The sequence below is a fragment of the Macaca mulatta genome, chromosome 3 (genome assembly GCF_049350105.2).
Source record: "Macaca mulatta isolate MMU2019108-1 chromosome 3, T2T-MMU8v2.0, whole genome shotgun sequence".
NCBI classification, from domain to species: Eukaryota; Metazoa; Chordata; class Mammalia; order Primates; family Cercopithecidae; genus Macaca; species Macaca mulatta.
Window position 1 is genome coordinate 95802774 of NC_133408.1, and position 26228 is coordinate 95829001.

The window sequence follows — 26228 nt, forward strand, 5'->3', positions numbered from 1 at the left end:
AGCACTTCACCAAAATAAAAATGGTAAATCCTATTATTAGTTCACACCATCCTCTATGAAGAGCGGTGTTTTCACTTTGAAACATAACACACCGCTGAGCTAAAGAATGTTATGCACATATTTGGTTACTATTTGAAGCATAAGTCTATCAAGTAGAGAAAAACAATCCCCAAATAGCAATGAAACACATGGCATAAATTCAGAATTAAGAATTTTCCCAGTATTTTCTTTAAGTACTTACTGTGAGAATCTTAACTTCATGTCTGATACTGAGTATTGGCCTTGAAATGGATGGCTGTAAAAAAAAAAAAAGTTTGCGTTTAAACTATCAGTATTTTACCAAGAAGGCTGCAAAAAAGAGCTATCACAAGAAAATATTAGTAAACTTCTCATGGACGACACAGCTGGGTGGCAGTGCTGAATTTGGTATCAGGAAACTTGGCTTTGATCACAGCTCTCCACTTACAATGATGACATCCAGAAAAGATTACCTAACCCCTCTGAGCTTTAGTTTCCTCACTTGTAAAACAGGTGTGTTATGTGTTGTGTGTGTGTGTGTGTGTGTGTGTGTGTAGCCTGTGTTAGTGCTATCCTGACATTCTAATTTATGTGGTCTGTCTTGGGTGGGGCTCAAGCATCAACATTTTTTACAAGCTCCCCAGGACAGTCAAGGTGAGTCACTGGTTTTAGGACATGGTCATAGATCATACCTTGATCCTGGCCGTCTTACAAATGTGTGCTATTGGTTATGCAAATATTTGTGGATGGATCAACAAAATCTCTACTTTCTGTTAGAAAAGCAGCTCAAAAGGCAGGTCTTAAAAAAACCCAGCAATATCGTTATTTTTGTAAGAAAATACATTATTCAGACTTCCCTATTTCCATTATATTAAAAGAAAAAAAATATATATATCTAAATCAGGCATTCTGCAATTATACAGGCAGTAGGAAAAAAAAATCAAGCAACTTGACCACATAAAATGGAGGGGTCAATATCCAATTCTTATCTCAGGAGTCCCTCTGTCAAGGTGTAACAAAGAAAGTGATCCTAGTAAAATCTATAGCTACTTATAAAATTAATGGTTCTTCAAATGACAACAAACTACTCTTCATGGCCCAAAGTAAGCATATGTAACACTTCTTATTCCTAGATTCCTGAATCACAGGATTGAAATACTGACACATCACGTGATCATTCTCTATGTTCTGGAATGACTATATTTAAGGGATGAAATATGCCTGCTGCTTGTTAAGTTAGAATGCTACCTTCCCTAATCTTTAAGAGTTAAAGGGTTTCATACTTCTCGAAAGTTATAATTAGTTTGAAATATTTCTAAATGACACCCTCTGATAACAACAGAAGTTTAGCATTTCTTATTTTATTTTTTTGAGACAGAGTCTCACTGTTACCCAGGCTGGACTGCAGTGGCGCAATCTCGGCTCACTGCAACCTGCCTCCCAGGTTCAAGCGATTCTCCTGCCTCAGCCTCCTGAGTAGCTGGGATTACAGGTGCCTACCACCATGCCCAGCTAATTTTTTGTATTTTTAGTAGAGACAGGGTTTCACAATGTTGCCCAGGCTAGTCTTGAACTCCCGAGCTCACGTGATCCACCCACCTTGGCCTCCCAAAGTGCTAGAATTACAGGCGTGAGCCACCAGGCCCGGCTGCATTTGTTATTTTTAATTTGGTAAAAACGTTGAAAATTTGCTATTGAAGAAAACTAACTATTCACCCCAAAATATACCTCTTTGATGTATTTCAAGATGGCTATTCAGAAGGGCTGGAAATGCAAGCATAACTGAAAAGCTGTCTTTTGGGGGGTAGATTTGCATCTGTGGAGAAAATCTGCATTAATGCAGCCTGGTTTGCTCTGAGGCCCTCCAATATCAAGATATAGGAAAGATGAACTGAGTGTCTGGCACCTTTAAAGGTCTGAAAGAAACGTTTACCATCAATTCTCTCTGAGGGCTGCTAAGTGTGAAGCTGGGTACACAATCCAGACACACTGTAGCTCTCCCTCATGCACATTAATAAATTTGCATGCCATTTCTCCTATTAATCTGCCTTTTGTCAGCTGACTTTCCAGTGACCCTTCAGAGGACAAAAGGGAAGTTCTCCCTTGGCCTGCACTATCATATCTGTGTGATTTCCCTACCTATATATTTTAGTTAACAAGTCATTCTTCAGCCTTCTTTTCAATCTAAATAGCCTCAATTTCTTCACATGTTCTTCTAAGCACCATTTCATAATCCTTTTAAAACTCATTTCAGCTAAGGCTTTTTTGGACCTGTACTAACATCTATAGAGCTGGTTCAAGTTAAAAGCACCAGATGTAGTGACAGATAAAGACTTGACCAGGCGTCCCAGTGCAGGGCCCAGGGAGGAGACTGGGATGGCTCTGTGTGTTGACTGCTTGGACAGTCAAGGCTGACCTGCCCTCCCAGCACCACCCTGTGAGTGCCATCCTGCTCCTCCACATCTGTTTCCCTTCAGCATGTTGAGAATAGAGACTTTGTAGTCAGTGAGGGAGAACACTTTGAACTCAGCCCTTTCATTTAATACTATTAAAAAGGTTTTGCCTTTTAATTTGCTGTTTTTACTATAGTCAAATGGCAATACAGGTTTCTGCTACAGCCAAGTGTGATGATTAAATTCACCAAAATTGGTGCTGAACCTAGTCATTTTTACTTTAAAAGATGGGGTCTCATTATGTTGCCTAGGCTGGCCTTGAAACGTTGGGTTCAAGTAATCCTCCCGCTTCAGTCTCCCAAGTAGCTGGGACTATAGGCACATGCCAATGTGCCCAGCTCCTTGGTTATTTTTCTTGATGCATAATACAAAGCTTAACAGACATGTTACCCAAAACCCTCTGTGTACCACCTTACTCATGCACATACTTCCCCAGGTTGCTATGGCTTCAATATCGGGTGTGTGTGTGTGTGTGTGCAGCAAAGTATCCTTTCTAGCACATCTTAAATCACATTAGAAAAGTTAACTCTAGTCCCAAGATAATATGGTAGTCAGTACAAAGGTGACTTTTGTTCCTCACAGAGAAGTTTAAAATTCAAATGAAAATGGTGTATGCTTGGCTGGGCATGGTGGCTCACGCCTGTAATCCCGACACTTTGGGAGGCCAAGGTAGGTGGATCACGAGGTCAGGAGTTCAAGAACAGCCTGGCCAAGATGGTGAAACCCCGTCTCTACTAAAAATACAAAAATTAGCTGGACCTGGTGGGAGGTGCCTGTAATCCCAGCTACTCGGGAGGCTGAGGCAGAAAAATTGCTTGAACCTGGGTGGCAGAGGTTGCAGTGAGCCAAGATCGCACCAGCACTCCAGCCTGGGCAACAGAGTGAGACTCCGTTTCAAAAAAAAAAAAAAGAAAATGGTATATGCTTGTATCATTATGAAAAACCACATCATCTTTTGTATTTTTATTTTATTTTATTTTTTTTAAGACAGAGTCTCGCTCTGTTGGCCAGGCTGGAGTGCAGTGGCGCGATCTCAGCTCACTGCAAGCTCCACCCGGGTTCACGTCATTCTCCTCAAAGTTAAAATAGATTTTTCTTTGTATTGGGCACTTGTAAACCAACCATTATGTACTACAGTCTTCAGAGGATGCGCTTACTTTGGATTTATTTCTGCAAGTGCTGGATGCTTGTTGCTGTTCCACACCCTGTAGTTGTGAGTATTCTTCCATGCTGTAACAAAAGTTGTCCCATAGTCCGATAGTATCTTTTCATTATCTGTCAAGTAAATATTTGAAAGAAGTTGAGCTGGGCTGTAGCCATTCAGGGATGTGAAGACTACAACCAAAAAGGGTAAAGGAACGACTTTATCCCCGTGCCCTCCCATATTTGGGGGAGATAGCCTACCAGATGTCAGGAAACTTGGGTCTAGTTCCAGAAATCCTGTTAAGGAGCTATGTGGCCTTTGGCAAGTCACTTAATCACTCAGAACTTCATTTTTTTTTTTTTTTTTTTTTTTTTTTGAGACGGAGTCTCGCTCTGTCACCCAGGCTGGAGTGCATTGGCCGGATCTCAGCTCACTGCAAGCTCTGCCTCCCGGGTTCACGCCATTCTCCTGCCTCAGCCTCCCGAGTAGCTGGGACTACAGGCGCCTGCCACCTCGCCCGGCTAAGTTTTTATATTTTTAGTAGAGACGGGGTTTCACTGTGTTAGCCAGGATGGTCTCGATCTCCTGACCTCGTGATCCGCCCGTCTCGGCCTCCCAAAGTGCTGGGATTACAGGCTTGAGCCACCGCGCCCGGCCAGAACTTCATTTTCCTAACTGGAAAATAAGAGGGTTGAGCCAGATATTTTCCAAGGTTCCTTACAACTCCAAAATATTTCCATGTTCTCCTTACCATTATGAGGACAGTATTATTAATTAATCAAAAACTGTATGCTTGACAGTGAATAAATATACTGGTTTATATGCATGGCATAGGCAATTGGGATATCTTTCTACTTTTTTATAAATGCCATTTTTCTACAAAAAAAGATTAAGAATGAATACACAAAGTGGTTCTTTCAGTCATGATGTTCTCTTCTTTGGACTTTGTCTATTTGGTGTTTCATTCTTGAATTTCCTAGCATTTCACTGTCAAAAACACTTTAAAAAGGCCATGCACGGTGGCTCATGCCTGTAATCCCAGCACTTTGGGAGGTCGAGCAGGGCGGATCACCGGAGGTCAGGAGTTCGAGATCAGCCTGGCTGACATGGCGAAACCCCATCTCTACCAAAAATACAAAAATTAGCCGGGCGCGGTGGTGGGCACCTGTAGTCCCAGCTACTCAGGAGGCTGAGGCAAGAGAATCGCTTGAAACTGGGAGATGGAGGTTGCAGTGAGCCAAGATCACGCCACAGCACTCCAGACTGGATGACAAGAGTGAGACTCCGTCTCAAAAAAAAAAAAAAAAAAAAAAAAAAAAAAAAAAAAAAAGACTTAAAAGAATATACAGAAAACTGATAAACTTTTCAGCTTTATCAATACCATGGGAAAGTATCCATGTGTGTTTCCTCCACTTGGAAGATCAGAAATGGTTTGGAGAACTGATAAAAATGGCTATTACTTCATATATTAATTGCATGTTGTTTGCTTTGAAGGTGAAATACAAAGTGAAAACAACCTTTTGTTGGTAGGAAAGGAAATGAATGAGATACACAGTTCCATACACAGCATAAAGAAGTTGTTCTAAGAACACGTTACTCAAGCAGTTCATTGGGGTGAATTTCCTCATTTGACCTTGTTACTTGTTAAGAATATGGGCCTAAGCCAAACTGTTTGGGATCAGATCCCGCCTAAGCCTCTTATCAGATGGATGAGCAAGCTATTTAACCTCTGTGAGCTTCATTTTCTCTTCTGTAAAAGGTGATGACAAGGTACCTACCTTCAGGATTGCTGTGAGGATGAAATGAATTACTAGAGGTAAAGTGCTCAGAACACTGGTCCCTGCATATATTTAATGTTCAAAAAAAAAGTGAGCTACTATTATTCAGTGCCTACAGCCTCCTGGGCAAATATTTTTTAAAAAGCAAATTAATTAAGCTACATGACAGTGGGGACTGAAGTTTTCTTTCTAGATTACTGAAGGATTTGGGGTTAAAGGATTTAATTTTGGTGTCTCAGCTGCTATACTGGTAGTGGTGGCAAATATTTAAAAATATCCCATTAACTAATGAGGACTTGTTCCTCAGCTATCTTTTACAAATGAAAAACTCTCCTGAAACCTAATTTAAAACTCCTTATACGCACTGTGAACAACTAACCTGGGAGCATGTGGCGGCGGTGGTGGTGGTGGTGGTGTTGATTAAAAAAATCTACTGATACAACAATGTGAATGTATCTAATGCCACTGTGGAGCTGTACATTTAAAAATCATAAAGATGGTAAATTTTATGCTATGTGTATTTCATCACAATTTAAAAAATAATGGTTAACTGAAACAAAAACACAAGCTCAACATATTTCTAACAACTCTAATGAATATTTGCCAAATGTCCAATGTGAAAATCTCATTGTAGAGCTCCATTTTCACTATTTATATATTTTTTTCCCAAGGGGAATGAGAGAGTTTTAATGCAGGAGTAAGTCCATGTTTACCTGCCCCATTTTAACCATTTAATAGGAATAATAATATTTTTTAGAATGGATTATAAATTTGAAGATTTAATCATTTACAACATGGTTTTCAATGATGTCTATTTTTTATATTCTTCTTTCTCCCTTTATACATCTTAAAAACATGTAGACAGTATTCATAAACAGCTGCCAAACACAGAATACGACGCAGCCATGTAAAAATGATGTATGTTCATGTTATGTTGATACATGTTTCTATTATAAAGTAATAAAAAGTTTCAGAAAACACGTATAAAGGGATCCATTTTTGTAAAAGGACCACCAAAAGTACCATGAAACCAAAATCCAAAATACATGCATAGGAAAAGATCTGCAAGGCTATAAAGTACTCAAGATGTTAAAAGTGGCTATCTCTGTGTGAGGGAATAACTGGTAATTTTTATATAAGGAATATGTATTTATTGTGCAATCTAAAACCTCATAAATGTTACAAAATGAAAAATTATAATAAAACAGTAGCTGTGTGCTCTGCGTGGTTTCTTACCTAATTGCAGTGTGGCAGCCAGCAGGGCATGAATGTAGACCGCAAACTGGGCCCGGATCCATTCGTCACCTCCCTCCCAGCCTGTGCCATCTAGGAAGACGTCATCCCGATTCTCAGTCACGTGCCTCACTAGGTAATCTGCGAACCTTAGGTCTGCAGTGGTTGGGTTAAGCAGCTTCCTGAGTTCTGGATCATGGATCTGGATCAGAGCTTCTTCTACCTAGAGGGTATCCAGGTACAAGTCAGAGTCTGGGCATTCACGCAGACATCCATGCCACACTTTACAGAGTAACTACAGGGAAGGTGGAGCTGGAAATAAAAAATATGAATAATAGCATTCTCAAAAGGTGAGTCTAAGAAAGAGGTCTGTACACTGAAGTTTTCTTTCTATTTATAAAATGTTCACTTTCTGTTTTTAGAAAATAACACACATAAATGTAGTATTTTAAACTATAAAATTACATAGATTGCAAATATTTGGGAAAACATAGAAATACGTGTAAAAATCACCTTTATTTCACTAGCAGAAATGAACACATTTAACAAGTGTAATTCCTTAAATACTTTTTCTTTTGAGTGCAGATATTTTAGAATATTCTTGGTTTTTTTTTTTTTTTTTTTTTTTTTTTTTTTTTTTTGAGACGGAGCCTTGCTCTGTTGCCCAGGCTGGAGTGCAGTGGTGCAATCTCGGCTCACTGCAACCTCCGCTTCCCGGGTTCATGCCGTTCTCCTACCTCAGCCTCCTGAGTAGCTGGGACTACAGGCGCCCACCACTGTGCCAGGCTAATTTTTTGTATTTTGTAGTAGAGATGGGGTTTCACCGTGTTAGCCAGGATGGTCTCAACCTCCTGACCTTGTGATCCACCCGCCTTGGCCTCCCAAAGTGCTGGGATTACAGGCGTGAGCCACCATGCCCAGCCAGATACTTTAGAATATCTTATTATGTAGTATTTGGCATACTAAAAAATACATGTAACTTACAGGTTAGTTTTGAAGTATAATAATAAAAGAAATTCCTATGAACCCACCAACCAACTACAGAACTAGAATGTAACCAATAATGTTGAAGCAGCTCCATGGTTCTCCCATCCATATCCTCCTGTCTTGGAAAATGTATATACTCTTTCTTCTTCAAATTTGGGATTATAATAAATACATCTTTGAATCCTGAACTTTCATTATATTATAACCATTCGCCCAAGAAACATGTTTTCATATGTTCTGTCAGAAACTACAAAAACCTTAGTGTGGCTGAATTTTTTTTTTTTTTTGAGACGGAGTTTCACTCCATCGCCTAAGCTGGAGTGCAGTGGCACAATCTTGGCTCTCTGCAAACTCTGCCGCCCAGGTTCAAGTGATTTTCCTGCCTCAGCCTCCCGAGTAGCTGCAGCTGGGATTATAGGCGCCTGCCACCATGCCCAGCTAATTTTTGTATTTTTAGTAGAGACGGAGTTTCACCATGTTGGCCAGGCTGGTCTTAAACTCCTGACCTCATGATCCACCCACCTCAGCCTCCCAAAGTGCTGGGATTACAGACTTGAGCCACTGCACCTGGCCATTTATTTATTTATTTAATTAATTTATTTATTTAGAGACAGGGTCTCACTCTGTCACCTAGGCTGGAGTGCAGTGGTGCGATCTTGGCTCACTGCAACCTCCACCTTCAAGGTTCAAACGATTCTCCTGCCCTCCCGAGTAGCTGAGGCTACAGGCACACACCACCATGTCTGTCTGGCTAATTTTTTGGTATTTTTAGTAGACACAGGGTTTCACCATGTTGGCCAGGGTGGTCTTGAACTCCTGACCGCAGGTGATCCACCCACCTCGGCCTCCCAAAGTGCTGGGATTACATGTGTGAGCCACTGCGCCGAGCCTTATGAAATTTTTCAAAAATTATTTCAGGCTGGGCGTGGTGGCTTACGCCTGTAATCCCAGCACTTAGGGAGGCTGAGGTGGGTGAATCACCTGAGGTCAGGAGTTCAAGACCAACCTGGCCAACATGGTGAAACCCAGTCTCTACTAAAAATAGAAAAAATTAGCAAAGCATGGTGGCGGGCACCTGTAATCCAACCTACTTGGGAGGCTGAGGTAGAAGAATTGCTTGAACCCAGGAGGCGGAGGTTGCATGGAGCTGAGATCACGCCATTGCACTCCAGCCTGGGCAACAAGAACAAAACTGTGTCTCAAAATAACAAAAAAAGAGGAAAAAAAGATTATTTTAGTTGTAAAATAAATGATTTAAATTTTTTATATATTGATGTCAAATATTTATTCCTAGCTTCCTTCTTGGTATCAAGAGCATTCTAAACAGGCTAGAAGGACTGAAATTACTTAAACAACACACACATGTTAAAAATCGTGAGGTAGTGGTAGGCCCAGTTGCCCAGGTTGGAATCCTGGTTTACCCGTTTACTGGCTGTTTGATATTGTACAAATCACTTCATCTCTCTGTTCCTTAGCCTCTGCAGGTATAAAATGTGGATAGTACAGTTCTATTGACTGTTTTTATGAGAATTAGACCAGTTAATACACATAAAATACTTAGAATACATGGCATGCAGTATGCAATTACTATCATTACTAGTGTTGTTACTATATATTCATAATTGTAGTTAAGAAAGGAAAACTGGGATGAGCAGGGCCAAATACACACACTCACACATAAACGTACTTCCACAATGGCATCACTGAGGTGTTTCTGTTGTCGAAAAAGGATGTTAGTAGCTCCAGCAACAAACCCCCGAACGGTGACATCGGAGAGAAGATGATGCTGCTGCAATGCCATGTAAGGCAAACACAGATATCCCTATGAATTAGAACAGTAATAGAAAATATCAGAAAAGTAAAAGGTTACCCTTCTCTTTAAACTTAGAGGGCTAACAGTAGGAAAAGAAACTTCCATTCTTTCTTGCCCTGTCTGTAAGTCAGCTAATCTTTGACTCAATAAAATAATATTCCAGGGGAACTTCAAGTCTTGACTACAGTAATTCCAGTTAATGATTAGCTAATTGTCTCCATGAATGGTCAAATCTTGGCAAGGTGGTTTAATATGAAGGTTGTCTTTCTTGATCACTTTGTTCTCATTCAATTTAAAAGCCTCTACAGTAACTAATGAATTGAACCTTTTCATTTAGGAAATGAAACATTAAGCCTGTTAATAAGTACGTTTTTTAGTAGAAGGCTGTTAAAAATTTAAAATACATGCATCTGCACATAACCACCGAAGCACTATTAGGAGAACAGCAAAGTACTGCATAGCATTTGTTATACTGTACTATGTTACAAATCATGCAAAAAGATTTCAAGGTATTTGCTACTAAATATCTAAAGCAAAAATGACACTGGCAGTATTTGTGTATTTAATTAATTTCCATTTGAATTTTATTTGAAAACAGCACTGCTCCAAAAATTGCAGTGGAATTGCTAAACTGCAGCAGGCGTCTAAGTCTACAAAAAATCCGGCGTACTTCCTGACAGTGCAGGTGCTAACACTGGAATGCTTCACTGAAGGAAGATACGCAACTTCTGCTGCAAGATTCTAAATCAGAATAGGTTTTCAACAAGTGGCATGACTTGTACATACAGCCAGGAACACAGACTCACTGAGCCCCTGAACTTGTTTTCAGCCTCAAGTTCTGTAAGATTTTTTTTACATCTCATCACTTTTTAAAACACAGAATTACGTCATCTGGACAATGTTGTGTTTACATCATGAGACAAATCTCTCTGAAGACAGGGGATAGCCCCTTTGCAACTTGATATTCTTTATGGCAACTAGGAGAGTGCTTTGTGTGTAACTTCACAGGTGGTTGTTAAATAGTTAATATGAAAGGGAAGACTTCCAAAAGTTGGAATATACGTCTAGTAATTTGGTTATATTCTTACTCTTGAAAATGTCTTTTGTTGCTTGATCAGCCCCTAACTAACAGAAGCAGCGAAAATAAATCCATGCCTTTGCATTAGAGATGCTCAGTATAGAGGTTCTCAACCCAGGGTCCTCATTCAGAATCAGTATTATATTTCATAATAATAACAAAACTAAAAAGTGTGTTTTAAAAAAATAAGGTTGAAGCTTTTAAAAAATGTTTAAAAATCCTTTAAAAATTTCTAAATATATATGCCTTTTGGCCCAGCATTCTGCTTGTAATTTATCCTACAGTATCCTACAAATACTATATCATGTGTGATATTATATTTATGAAAATAAATGCAATATCAAAAAACTCAAATCCAAACTGTTCATGAATAGGGGACTAATAAATGTTCATCCATACAATGAACCTGCAGCCATTAAAAGCGATGATGTTCGTCTCCAAAGAATATTATGGGCTGGACGTGGTGGCTCATGCCTGTAATCCCAGCACTTTGGGAGGCTGAGGCAGGCAGATCACTTGAGGTCAGGAGTTCGAGACCAGCCTGGCCAACATGCTGAAACCCTGTCTCTACTAAAAATTCAAAAATTAGCCAGGCATGGTGGTGGGCACCTGTAATCCCAGTTACTTGGGAGTCTGAGGCAGGAGAATCGCTTAAACCCAGGAGGTGGAGGTTGCAGTGAGCCAAGATAGCACCATTGTACTCCAGCCTGGGCGACAGAGTAAGACTCTATCTCAAAATAAAATAATAATAAAAAAAGAATATGCTGTAACAAAAGAATAAGCGAGCTGGGCATGATGACTCACACCTGTAATCCTAGCACTTTGGGAGGCCAGAGTGGGAGGACTGCTTGAGCCCAGGAGTTCGAGAATGGCCGGGCAGCATAGTAAGACACTGTCTCTAGAAAAAATAAAAATGAAATTTAAAAAAGGGCCGGGTGCGATGGCTCACACCTGTAACCCCAGCACTTTGGGAGGCTGAAGAGGACAGATCATCTGAGGTCAGGAGTTTGAGACCAGCCTGACCAACATGGTGAAATCCTGTCTCTACTAAAAATATAAAAATGAGCTGGGCGTGGTGGTGGGTGCCTGTAATCCCAACTACTCAAGAGGCTGAGGCAGGAGAATCGCTTGAAAAGACCAGGAGGTGGAGGCTGCAGTGAGCTGAGATCATACCACGGCACTCCAGCCTGGGTGACAAGAGCAAAACTGTGTCAAAATAAATAAATAAATAAATAAATAATTAAATTAAAAAATAAAGGGCAAAAATGGGCACATTCTGCTGCCATTTGTAAAAAGGGAGGGGAAATATGCATTTGTTTCTGCATAGAATACCCCCAGAAGGAAAGATAAGACAGTGACAATGTTGGCTGCCACTGGAGAGGGCTGCTGGATAGCAGGGGATGGAATGGAAGGGAGACTTTTTATTAGCGATGCTTTGGAATCTTTCAAATATTGAACTATGTGGAAGCATTACATATTTATAAAAGTATTTAAAATAGTTCAAAATAGCTTTAAAATTGTAGCATTACTTGCTGGGTGTGGTGGCTCATGTCTGTAATCCCAGCACTTTGGGAGGCCAAGGGGGACAGACTGCTTGAGCTCAGGAGTTTGAGACCAGCCTGAGCAACACGGTGAAACTCCATTTCTACCAATAATACAAAAATTAGCTGGGTATGGTGGCCCGCATCGGTGGTCCCAGCTACTCAGGAGACTGAGGTGGGAGGATCCCTTGAGCCTAGGAGGTCAAGGCTGCAGTGAGCTGAGATCACACCACTGCTCTCCAGCCTGGGTGAAAAGCAAAACTCTGTCTCAAAAATAAACAAACAAAGTTACAAATAAAATGAAACTTAAGGGAATTCCAAATTAAGTCATCTTTTGGGGGAGGCAATTGTGTGTTTTTTTTAAAGAGTACCAGATACAATAAAAGCCAAACAAAGAAATGGCTACTGCTCTTTAAAAAAGTTTTAAAACGCAGCACCTATCCTCCTACATAATGAAATAATATGAAATAATCTTCCCTATCTCTCAAACACTAAAAGTAATTTCTTTTTTTTTTTTTTTTTTTTGAGATGGAGTCTCGCTGTGTCCCCCAGGCTGGAGTGCACTGGCGAGATCTCGGGTCACTGCAAGCTCCGCCTCCCGTGTTCACGCCATTCTCCTGCCTCAGCCTCCCGAGTAGCTGGGACTACAGGTGCCCACCACCACGCCTGGCTAATTTTTTTTGTTGTTGTTGTATTTTTAGTAGAGACAGGGTTTCACCATATTAGCCAGGATGGTCTCGATCTCCTGACCTTGTGATCCACCGGCCTCAGCCTCCCAAAGTGTTGAGATTACAGGCGTGAGCCACCGCGCCTGGCCAAAAGTCACATTTATTTGGCTACAGGTTGAGGTAACTTTTTAAAAAATTAAAATTGAAAACAATTCTATTTTTATTCTCGACCTCCAGTGCTTCATTTGACTAGCCTTAAACATTATTATTTTAGCTGGGTGTGGTAGCTCACACCTGTAGTCCCAGCTACTTGGAAGGCTAAGGCGGGCAAACTGCTTGAGCTCAGGAGTTCAAGACCAGCCTGAACAATATGATGAAACCCCATCTCTACAAAAAATTAGCTGGGCATGGTGGCAAGCGCCTGTGGTCCCAGCTACTTGGGAGGCTGCAGTGGGAGGATCGCTTGAGCACGGGAGGTGGAGGTTACAGTGAGCCGAGATTGCACCACTGTATTCCAGGCTGGGCAAGAGTGGTGAGACCGTCTCCAAAAAAAAAAAAAAAAAGATTAAAAAAAATAATAATTATTTGTTAAGATGAGGTCTTGGTCTTTTGCCCAGGCAGGAGTGCAGTGGCATGACCATGGATCACTGCAGTCTTGACCTCCTGGGCTCAAGTGATCCTCCCACCTCAGCCTTCCAAGTAGCTGGGACTACTGGCACATGCCCCCACACCTGGCTAATTTCTTTTTTTTTTTTTTTTTTGGAGTGCAGTGGCAGGATCTCGGCTCACTGTAACCTTCGCCTCTTGGGTTCAAGCGATTCTCCTGCCTCAGCAGCCTGAGTAGCTGGGAATACAGGTGCGTGCCACCATGCCCAGCTAATTTTTGTATTTTTAGTAGAGATGGGGTTTCACCATGTTGGCCCGAATGGTCTTGATCTCTTGACTTCAGGTGATCCACCTGCCTGGGCCTCCCAAAGTGCTGGGATTACAGGCATGAGCCACCGCACCTGGCCCCAGCTAATCTTTTAATTTTTACTTAGTAGAGTTGAGGTCTCACTATGTTGCTCAGGCTGGTCTCAAATTCCTGAGCTCAAGTGATTCTTCTGCCTTGGCTGTTTCAAAGTTTTTTAATCGACAATAATTGCATTGAGGTAATTTCTTTCTTTCTTTCTTTTTTTTTTTTTTTTTACGGAGTTTCGCTCTTGTTGCCCAGGCTGGAGTGCAATGGCGTGATCTCCACTCATCGCAACCTTTGCCTCCCAGATTCAAGCGATTCTCCTGCCTCAGTCTCCCGAGTAGCTGGGATTTCAGGCATGCACCGCCACACCCAGCTAATTTTGATTTTTAGTAGAGACGGGGTTTCTCCATGTTGGTCAGGCTGGTCTTGAACTCCCGATCTCAGGTGATCCGCCCACCTTGGCCTCTCAAAATGCTGGGATTACAGGCCTGAGCCACCGAGCCTGGTCGCATTGAGGTTATTTCTAAATAGAGTTCCATTATAGTGACTCAACTAATTTTACTGAATAATGGCAAAAATCTCATAACTAGAAGAGGGAGAAAGCTGATGCGTGAGATTAAGGCAGGTGAGAGTCCGAGCTCCAAGGGCTCCAGTCGTTTCTGGCCAGTCCTCCATTAACTACTTTGCTCCAAAGTGCAGCCAATTCCAGAACACTTTCAGTAACAAGATGGGAAGACTTAAAATCAGGGAAGAATGGAAGAAAAGCCCTCAGGATTGTCTTTTCACATCAGAAAATAGCTACTGTATCTTCCTCTTTATCTTTTTTTCCACTTCCCTCCTTCCCCTTCAATGTTTCTCTGGTTAGAAAGTGATGGAGCAGCAGAGCATAAATACTACACAGGCCCAAATCATCCTCTAATTTCCTACTTCTCCTTCAGTGTCCCAGTTACCTTCCCATCACCCTATGGGAAGCCTACCCCACAGCTGCCTCCAGCCCCTCTTCTTCCTTAGCACCCATTTCTTCTCTACACTTCCTGAATCAGCTCTCAGGAAAGGTGCAAATATATTTTAGAAGCTAGTATCCACAGCATTTACATAGTAAGCCTCCTCTCTGAAACTGACATGAAAGGCATCAACCTCAGGCAAGTTCATGTACCAGAGAGAGGACTAGAAAGTCGGGGAACTGGAGACTTTCTTCCGGAAATAATTGTTTTATTGTGTAGAAATTTGTTTCCATTTATTTATATGATAACTACTCTACTTCAGCAATATTCCCCAGGCACCCAGGCATCTCTCCAGCTATTTCTAAAATTACTTTTCAAAATGTTTTGCTAACCTAATTCATTCTGTACAAGGATTTTAAGATCTTCAAGAGAAAAAAGCCTAAAGACAATTTGGTTTTAAGAATATTTCATATTCCAAAGTTACTGACATGAAAAAGTCAGCATTGCCATTTAAAACTGTGATTAAAGAAATTAGATTTTCATCCAAACACTCAAAAAACATAAAACCAAAAAGACAAATATTTTATAGGGACGTTAGTAAGCCCATCATATATTTAATACTGATACTGTATACGGCACACAAATCTAATACTCCGCTAAACATGCTTTATTGACAAGACGCAAAATACATCTTTAAATTGCTTTGTCAGCAACCTGACAAAACCAAAATCCCTCTCCAGTTAATTTCTCTCTTGATATCTTCACAATAGTAAAAATTAGAGGGCAGGTGGGTGAAACAGCAAAGTCAGGGCTCCGAAAGGTATAGGAAGTCATAACACAGCTCAGAACGCCCACAATTTGTGGCTACTTGCTTTACCAGTAGTCTGAGAAACCCAAGTTTTCTCCCCAAGTTCTTAAATTCCAGTTTTAAGAAACTGCATTGGTTTAATCGTGGAATCAGTTAAGATAATTTCAGAATCCCAAGCAAGTTACAAAATGAACAAAGATGGCATTCTCTATTAACTATTCACCAACAATGACTCTGGGCAAGTACATTTTTGCAAAGTTGGGTAAACCCAGAAATAATTTATCAAATAATATAGGAGAGGAAATAAATACATTGTTCAAGCCAACATTACCCATCTTTCTTTTCCACATAAAGTTTTACTTCATAAATACCAGACAGTATTCAGGGAAAAACAGAATACTTTGTTCTAGTAACTGAAAAGGTGGTACATCTGCCTTTCATGGTAGACTGCAAGATCACAGATGACAAGAATTCAGAATCTAGTATGGTGTCTGGCTCATGGAAGGGCAATAAATACAGTTGGTTCTCCACATCCATGGGTTCCACATACCAGATTCAACCGACCTTGGATTAAAAATATTGAGAAAAATAATAATACAAAATTAACCCTAGCATAGTAACTATTCACATAGCATTTACATTGCATTAGGTATTATAAATAATCTAGAGGTGATTTAAAGGATACGGGAGAGGCTGGGCACAGTGGCTCATGCCTGTAATCCCAGCACTTTGGGAGGCCAAGGTGGGCAGATCACCTGAGATCAGGAGTCTGAGACCAGCCTGGTCAACATAGTGAAACCCTGTCTCTACTAAAAATACAAAAATCAGCTGGGCATAGTGATGGGCGCCTGTAGTCCCAGCTACTCAGGAGGCTGAGGCAGAAGAATCGCTTCAACCTGGGAGGTGGAGGTTGCAGTGAGCTGAGATCATGCCACTGCACTCCAGCCTGGGGGACAGAGCAAGACTTTGTCTCAAAAAAAAAAAAAAAAGAAAAACCATATGTGGGAAGATGTACACAGGTCATATGCAAACATTATGCCACTCTATGTAAGTGACTTGAACATTCTCGAATTTTGGTATGGGGTAAGTTCCTGGAACTAATCCCCCATGAATAATGAGGGATAACTGTACTTGTAGAATAAGAAATTAAAAAAAATTTTTTTTCTGCTCTACTTTGAAAATTCACAAATAGCAATAAAAGTTTTTCTGCAAAGGATGAAAAAAACATCCAAACAATGTAGCTTCCAGAATATGTCTCAGCATCAGTGTAACTTTGTTTATTTTTATATAGAGACAGGGTCTTACTCTAAACTCTGAAGCTCAGACTGGAGTGCAGTGGCACAGTCATGGCTCACAGCAGCCTCAAAGTCCTGGGTTCAAGAGATCCTCTTGCCTCAGCCTCCCAAGTAGCTGTGACTATAGTCATATGCCACCGTGTCCAGATAATTTATTTTACTTTTTCGTAGAGATGAGGTCTTGCTTTGTTGCACAGGCTGGTTTCTAGATTCTGGTTTCAAGCAATCCTCCCTGCCTCGGCCGCCCAAAGTGCTGGGATTACAGGTGTGAGACACTATGTCCAGTCCAGTGTAACTTTTGACCCAGTGAAGTTGACTGCTTCATCTTAATGCATTACTGACATTAAGAAATGATATCCTGAGAAGACTGTGAATTAAAGATTCAATTTGATTTACTATATTGTGTTTAAGTCATTAAAAAATTCAAATACATTCTGGTTTTTATAAAAAGATTAAAAAAGTGTTAGAACAATTAGCCAAAACACTGTTATATTCAAATGAAGTTTACTAATATAAGTACACTTAATAAGTGTATGTATTAAGTATACTTAGTAAATATATATGTATACTTATTTATTAGTTATAACTTTCCTCACTTGTAAGTGATATAAGTTAGACATCTAAGCTTTTCTCTTTTAAAATTGTAGTATTTTGATATATATAGGCAACTCTTTTTATTGTACTTCATTTTATTGTGCTTTTTCTAAACTGAAGGTTTATGGCAACCCTGCAACCATCATCTAGTTTTCCAACAGCCTGTGCTCACTTCCCTGCCTCTGTCACATTTTGGTAATTCTCACAGTATCTCACACATTTTCCTTATTATTGTGTTTCTTACGCTGATCTGTGATCCGTGATCTTTGATGTTACTATTGTCATTGTTTTGAGGTGACATGAACCACACCCACATAGACAGCAAATTTAATAAATGCTGTGTGTGTTCTGACTTCTCCACTGACTGGCCATTCCTGTCTCTTCCCCTCTCCTCAGACCTCCCTATCCCCTGAGATGCAGCAATATTTAAATTAGGCCAATTAACAACCCTACAATGGCCTCTAAGTGTTTAAGTAAAAGGAAAAGTCTCACATCTTATTTGAAATCAAAAGCTAAAAATGATTAAGTTTAGTAAAGAAGGCAAGTCGAAAGCTGAGACAGAAATCTATGCCTCTTGCACCAGTTAGCCAAGTTGTCGATGCAAAAGAAAAGTTTTTGAAGGAAATTAAAAGTGCTACTAAAAGTGTGTGTGTGTGTTTTTTTTAACCAGTGAACACACAAATGATAAGAAAGTGAAACAACAGCCTTATTGCTGATATGCAGAAAGTTTGATTGAGTGGTCTGGATAGAAGATCAAACCAAAGAGAACATTCCCTTAAGCCAAAGCCTAATCTACAGCAAGGCCTTAATTCTCCTCAATTATATGAAAGCCGAGAGAGGTGAGGAGATGCAGAAGTATGAAGCCAGCAGAGTTAGCTCACCATGTTTAAGAAGCCGTCTCTATAACATAAAAGTGCAAGGTGAAACAGCAAGTGCTGATGGAGAAGCTATAGCAAGTTATTCAGAAGATCTAGCTAAGGTCATTGATGATTTTGAATACAACAGATTTTCAATAAAGACAAAACAGCTTTCTACTGGAAGAAGATGCCATCTAGGACTTTTGTAGGTAGGGAAGAAGTCAATGCCTGGCTTCAAAGCTTCAAAGGACAAGGTGACTCTTACTGGGGGCTAATGCAGCTGGTGACTTTAAGTTGAAGCCAATGATCATTTACCATTCCCCAAATCCTAGGGCCCTTCAGAGTTATGCTAAATCTGCTGCCTGTGCTCTAGAATGGAACAACAAAGCCTGGATGATAGCACATCTCTTTATGGCATGGTTTACTGTATATTTAAGGCCACTGTTGAGACCTACTACACAGAAGAAAATAAAAAAAGATTCCTTTCAAAATATTACTGCTCATTGACAATGCACCTGGTCATCTAAGGGCTCTAATGAAGATGTACAAGGAGATTAATGTTTTCTTCATGCTTATGAACACAACATTCATTTTGGAGCCCATGGATCAAGGAGTCATTTTAATTTTCAAATCTTATTATTTAAGAAACACATTTCATAGGCTATAGCTGCCATGGATAGTGATTCCTTTGATGGATCTGGGCAAAGTAAATTGAAAGTCTTCTGGAAAAGATTTGTTACTCTAGATGCCATTAAGAACATTTGTGATTCACAGGAAGAGGTCAAAATATCAATATTAACAGGAGTTTGGAAGAAGTTGATACCACTCTCATGAATAACTTTGAGGGGTTCAAGACCTTGGGGGAGATTTGGTGGAAACAGCAAGAAAATTAGAATTAGAAGTGGAATCTGAAAATATGACTGAATTGCTGCAATCTGCTGATCAACTTGAACGGATGAGGAGCTGCTGCTTAGGGATAAGGAGAGTGGTTTCTTGTGATGGAGTCTGCTGCTAGTGAAGAAGATGTGGTGAATGTTGTTGAAATGACAACAAAGGATTTTTATTCATTTATATTTAAGGATTTTTATTCATTTATATTTAAATAAATTTAAAATTAATGATTTAATAATTAATTGTATTTCACTTTATTGTGCTTTTAACATAATTATTAAGTTTTATTCACTTTGTTGTTTTTAAAATAATTATTAAATTTTAAATAATAAACATTTACTATTTAAAAAATAATAGAGTCTCCCTCTGTCGCCCAGTCTGGAGTGCAGTGGCGTAATCACAGCTCACTTTAGCCTCAACCTCCAGGGCTCAACCGAGCCTGCTAACCTCAGCCTCCCAAGTAGCTGGGACCATAGGTGTGAGTTACCACATCTGTCTAATCAAACTCCTGGCCTCAAGTGATCCTCCGGCCTCAGCCTCTCAAAGTTTTGGAAACAAAAAAATTCCTGAGACTCGTTTTATCACAGTGTTCTGTAACTGAACCATAGTATCTCCGAGGTGTGCCTGTATTTATTGAGCGCAATCAAGGCTGTCTGAACTTCCTTAATTCTTTTTTTAAGGAGAAACCTGAATAATTAAAAATAGACCCAAGAGACTGATTGTGAATATGACTCATATCTACTAAGTTGCAAAACATTTACCAATCAAAATCCCCTATATACTTCCCTATAGACTTATACTATGGTCACAGATGCCACAGTACTATATATCTGGTATATATTTTACAGTTTTCAAGGAAAATTTTCTATCTGAAAATGCGTTGAATACCAAAAGTTCAAAAGTTAAACTCTAAAAGGATTTTTCAAATTCTTTAAGGAATTCGGTAAAAAATATTGCACTTTACCTTTGTGAAGATGGCCAGGGGCATGCCATACTGATCCTCTTCCAAACCTGAAATGAGCCCTGGTATCAGGACTACCTGTCCCGTATTAGCTTGAGGTTGTACAGTAATTGGAAGACTTTCTGAGGGGACAGAGTCCTTTGGAAACAAATTTGTCTGGTCTGATCCCAGCTGTTCCCTTTCTTTCAAGTTGGGGTCCTCTAAGACACTAGGATCCAAAGTTTCCCAGTCACTTTCTGAAGAATCTGGAGATGGGCGAGATGGAGGTTTCAAATATTGATTGTTATCATTGTGTTCCTGCCCTTTGCTGCTGTCTTCCACTTGGAACAAAGACTCTTCAGTCTTCATGGCAGCATCTTCTCCATGGTTTCCTGCCATGACTTTCCTGACAGTTCCCAAGTTGGTATGTGAAACATCAGAAGTGGATGCAGAATTAAAATCATCTGCACATGGGTTACTTTCCTGAAGTCCACCATCTTCAGACATACTCTTCCGGGGTCTATACTGAGAACAGTCACTGAGACCATGTTCAATCATGCCTAAAATATGCAATATTAAAGAACAGCTTGGCTTATAATAATATGGAAGAACCTAAGAGCTATATATTTTATTAGTAGACTCTCCTATAAAATTTAATAAGCTATGCTTTTACACATTTTAATTAAAAACAAAAAGAACAGAAAGAAACCCAAAAGAGAGAAACCTATTTCCAAAAAGCAAATGTCATATTAAAATAGAAAGGATAACCCTAATGAATTTATCTTTGAAACGTTATTTCTAAAAGTTTAGGTTCCAGTACAAGTTAAACAAAAGAAAGAGTAGATACTGCTGTTTTCTTACCTGGAAAAAGGGATAACACAGTCATCAGTGCACCCACCAATTTATTCACTGGAGAAATATAAAAAAGAACCTGGAATGGAGTCAATCAAAATCAAATTAGAAAACCCATGAAGCCATCCATAATGATAACAAATAAAAGAGAGGGAAAAATTATTTATATAAGAGTAATAGCTGGCTGGGTGCAGTGGCTCATGCCTGTAATCCCAGCACTTTGGGAGGCTGGGGTGGGTGGATCACAAGGTCAGGAGATCGAGACCATCCTGGCCAACAGGGTGAAACCCCATCTCTACTAAAATACAAAAACTTAGCCGGGGATGGTGGTGCACGCCTGTGGTCCCAGCTAGTTGGGAGGCTGGGGCAGGAGAATCACTTAAACCCAGAAGGCAGAGTTGCAGTGAGCCGAGATCACGCCACTGCACTCCAGCCTGGCTAGACAGTGAGACTCTGTCTTATAAAAATAAAAAATAAAAAAATAACAGCTGCCAGGCGTGGTAGCTGGCTCATACCCGTAATCCCAGCTCTTTGGGAGGCCAAGGCGGGCAGATGACAAGGTCAGGAGATTGAGACCAGCCTGACCAACATGCTGAAACCCTGCCTCTACTAAAAATACAAAAATTAGCCAGGCATGGTAGTGCGCACCTGTAATCTCAGCTACTCAGGAGGCTGAGGCAGGAGAATTGCTTGAACCCGGGAGATGGAGGTTACAGTGAGCCGAGATCGCACCACTGCACTCCAGCCTGGGTGACAGAGCTATACCCTGTCTCAAAAAATAAAAAGGAATTCAAAGTGTTCTGTGGCTGGATGGTGATGATGGCTGCATAACATGAATGTACTTAATACCACTGAATTGTATACCTTAAAATGGTTACAATGATAAATTGTATGTTACATATATTTTGTTACAATTTTAGAAATTAAATAAAAATTTTTGAAACAACACACTAGTATGTTGGGTTAATTTAAAAAAAAACTGTCTTTTTTTCTGTTTGAAGGAATACTCATTCATTCATTCATTTATTTATTTTGAGATGGAGTCTCGCTCTGTCACCCAGGCTAGAGTGCAGTGGTGCGATCTTGGCTCACTGCAACCTCTGCCTCCCGGGTTCAAGCAATTCTCCTGCCTCAGCCTCCCGAGTAGCTGGGACTACAGGCATCTGCCACCATGCCTGGCTAATTTTTGTATTTTTAGCAGAGATGGGGTTTCACCATGTTGGCCAGGCTGTTCTCAAACTCCTGACCTCAAGTGATCTGCCCACCTTAGTCTCCCAAAGTGCTGAGATTACAGGCGTGAGCCACCATGCCCAGCCTGAAGGAATATATATTTCTTACAGAAAAATAGGATACAGAAAAAAATTTCCTTTAAAAAAATAACCTATGTTCTTGCCAAACTAGGCTGATACCTTTACTTCCAGTCCCTTTTCAATTAATATATATTCATTTATAAAATTGGGATCATGGGCTTGATATGTTGTAGACAAACTTTTCTCACTTAACATGCCATGAAAATCTTTAAAACAATAAAAACATCTTAGTATCTTTTTTATTGTCTGAAATTATATACAACATACAAGATAAACTAATAGTTATTCACTTATAATTTATTATTCTGTGACAGACTCTCTTAGAGCTTTGTGTCCAGTTCAGATTAATTTTGGAAAACAGATCTCTAAAAGGAGAATTACTCGGTCAAAGGAATATTTTTAAGGTAGTGAACTAAAGTGGATATTGTGCATGGTCGACTCCCCAATATTCTTTCCACCCCTACTCCTCTAGGCACAGTAATACGGTATATAAAACTGGCCCAGATCCAAGGATGGCTCCTGATTAGTCTAAACCAAAGGCTGGTGAACTTTTTATATAGTTCACCCTTATACCTATAAAAGGTCAGATAAATATTTTTGCTTGGTGGGCCATATGGTCTGTCACAACTACTCAACTCTGCCACCACAGTGTGAAAGCAGCCATAAACAGCAAGTAAATAAATGGGTCTGATTTCCAATAAAATTTTATGTATAACAATAGCTGGTAGGTCAGATTTGGCCTTGGGACTAAGCCAATCATGGCAAACCCATCCTTTTGTATTAGGGAGTGGTCAGGAACCCAAGTTTAAGCCAATCAGGGCAAGCATGTATTTGGCCACAGGAGTAGCCACATGTGTGGCCTGTAATAGGCCCAAACAAATTGAAGAATTATTATTTTTTTAATTGTTATTTTTTGAGACAGTGGCTGTATTCCCAGGCTGGAGTGCAGTGGCACGATCTCAGCTCCCTGTAATCTCCACCTCCCAGGCTCAAGCCATCCTCCTAACTCAGCCTCCCAAGTAGCTGGGACTACAGGCACATGCCACCACACCCAGCTAAGTTTTGTATATTTTGTAGAGATGGGGTTTCTTTCACCATGTATACCAGGCTGGTCTCAAACTCCTGAGCACAAGTGATCCTCCTGCTTCAGCCTCCCAAAGTACTAGCATTACAGGTGTGAGCCACTGTGCCCAGTCAAAAATTCTTATTAGATTGTTTAGGAGGAGGTATTATTTCTGCCGGCAGTTATGATTGAGGAAGCAAATAACCCAATTACTGTCGGCAGTTCCCTATACTACCAGGGAAACTAGGCTCTGGAACAAGCTAGCACTGTGTACTGTAGAGCAAAGAGATGGAAAAAAACCTAGGTACTTAATTACACTATGGAGCCACTGAGTCACACAACCCTGAAATCTAAAGTGAGCCAACAACACGTCCTTTTTATTTAAAGTCAGTTTAAAATTGAGTTTTCTGTTACCTCCAGAAAAGCTGCATGAATTTATATTTCTTTTTTTTTTTTGAGTCGGAGTCTCGCTCTGTAGCCCAGGCTGGGGTGCAGTGGCCGGATCTCAGCTCACTGCAAGCTCCGCCTCCCGGGTTCACGCCATTCTCCTACCTCAGCCTCCCGAGTAGCTGGGACTACAGGCGCCCGCCACCTCGCCCGGCTAGTTTTTTTTTGTATTTTTTAGTAGAGACGGGGTTTCACCGTGTTAGCCAGGATGGCCTCGATCTCCTGACCTCGTGATCCACCTGTCTCGGCCTCCCAAAGTGCTGGGATTACGGGCTTGAGCCACCGCGCCCAGCCCCGAATTTATATTTCTATGGCAGAGAACAAGAAAATGTGCTTCAGCTCACCACAATGATAGGCAAAAAGTATCTTAATACTTTATCATTAGTTTCAATTTTATGAAATAATGTAAAAAAAAAAGTCAATAAAAGTTAAATACTGCATCTTTCCTTTCATCCCTTAGGATCATACCTTTTTTTCAAGAAGAATTAGCTTAAATAGGATTAAGACCTGCAAAAGGGGAAAAAAAAAATGTTGTATTGAAATGAGAAACTGAAGTCTGTAATTCATCTTTTCCCCTCCTAAAACATAACCATAATCATTAATACTAAATACAGCACTTTAAAAAGTACATGAAAAATTATGAACTTATACTGAGAAGTGAAACATTACCTGTGTACTCTTAAATGTGAGAATCACTTAAATCTCTAACTGAAATGATTTTTTCTTGAAGGGGTGGTACCATCTTTGATTGAAGTATCTGTAAGCTCTTTAAAGGGGACCCTGCTCTTTAAATAAATAATTTACTTCTGGATGTCCAGAGTGTTCACAAAGCAGGTGCTCAGTAAATGTTTGTTAAATGGATAATCTGTGTTTATATCCTAGTCAACATCTGCTTTAATAATAAACATCAGAAGGTATAGGGATGTATATATTTTACTGAAAAATGCTCCATTCTCAGGGCAACATATAAAATATTCTGCAAGATCAAACCATGTTTCTTTCCACTCTAATCTCATGATAGATGAAATTGCAAAAACAATAGAAAAAATTACCCTATCCTGCAAAGAAGTAAACAGTATTTGTGCTCTTTTAAATTTCTATAATACAAGGACTACCAATACTTTTAATTTTGTATAGTTATAAGGCCAAGCACATCTTAGAAGAACTAAAGCATGGTATGCCACAATCTGCATTCAATTTAGCACACTGAATTTGGCAGTTAAATGTGCACACTAAGAACAGTGTTGGCCATTTTAGTACTGTACATCATAAATTTATTTAAATAAGGTACTATACCTTGTGTCGAAAATGAAGGACAAGATCTCGAGGTGACAGACCTACAATGTTAATAAAAAAGCTAAACTGTGGCTACAATGTAATGTTTTTACTGAAGAAAGGTTATTTTCCCCTTAACGGAAAGAAAGATTAAAAACAAAGGCAGGAATATGCAAATATTCAAATATTTATGTAATGTTTGATTAGGTACACATATACTCATATACAGTGCTGTTCAGTACAACTTTCTGCAAGGATGAAAATATTTTAAACCTGTCTTGTCCAATACAGTAATCACATGCGGCTAATGAGCAATTGAAATGTGGCATGAGTAACTGAGACAAACTGACTTAAGTTTTATTAAAATTTTATTAATTTTAATCTAAATATAGACAGCTATAGGTGGCTAGTAGCTACTGTTTTGGACAGTGCAGGTCTAACACATTTCCCCATTCTACAAACATAAACTATACAAGTTTAGAAATGATATAGCTTATATTATAGTGGCAATCAATGATTAAACAAGGTTTTTGGTCATGGCACTTCATACGCTATTATTTCTGAAACAGTCTTTTCTATCATCTGCCTGAAACAACACAGTACAAGAGAAAATAATTTAGAGAAAATATGTTCTCAGAATAGGACCTCATATTATGCAGAACAATAGTTTGCATTACACAGAGGATTGCAATCGTAAACTGCAGTTGGCAACTGCATGCTGAAATTGGAATTGAGTGAGCATAAACCACTATGTGATTAAAAAGTTTTAATCACAAAATGGATATTTATTGAGTTGCCCATTGAATACCTTGGCTACCAATGGATATTCTGGGTTGTCAAGATAGTATAAATTAAACACAAATCCCTAACCCGAAGAATCTTAGAACAGGAAAGAGCTGAGCATCTTTTTGCTTCATCTGTTACGACAGGGAATTAAGCTGGTCAGCATTAATGCAAGGAAAAGAAAAAACAATAAAAAACTTCCATTACTATCCTAAAAGGTAGAAATTCCAGCCTGGGCACCATAGGGACACCTTGTCTCTACAAAACAAAACAAAACAAAACCAAACCCAAAACAAACAAAAAAATGACTAGCTGGGAGTGGTGGCATGCACCTGTGGTCCCAGCTACTCAGGAGGCTGTGGCAGGAGAATTGCTTGAGCCCAGGAGGTCAAGGCTGCAGTAAGCCATGATCACACCACTGCACTCCAGCCTGGGTGAGAAAATGCTGTCCATTTTCATTGATAATTGAGGTAGTTTGTCTCAAAAAAAAAAAAAAAA

The 26228-nt window shown here is 39.8% G+C and overlaps 1 protein-coding gene across 4 annotated transcripts in view; it reads right to left on the bottom strand.

Annotated features, from left to right (window-relative positions):
- Positions 1 to 26228, bottom strand: part of AVL9 (AVL9 cell migration associated) — a 101730-nt gene that overhangs the window by 8167 nt on the left and 67335 nt on the right. For 2 of the 4 annotated variants that reach the window (XM_077994556.1, NM_001261098.1), the window contains 8 exon segments: positions 24969 to 25009; positions 24141 to 24179; positions 20862 to 20931; positions 20025 to 20560; positions 9301 to 9435; positions 6630 to 6849; positions 3629 to 3746; positions 242 to 295 (listed from right to left, as the gene is read on the bottom strand). In XM_077994556.1, coding sequence (XP_077850682.1) covers positions 242 to 295; positions 3629 to 3746; positions 6630 to 6849; positions 9301 to 9435; positions 20025 to 20560; positions 20862 to 20931; positions 24141 to 24179; positions 24969 to 25009 — 1213 coding nt within the window. 4 annotated transcript variants of the gene reach the window in all.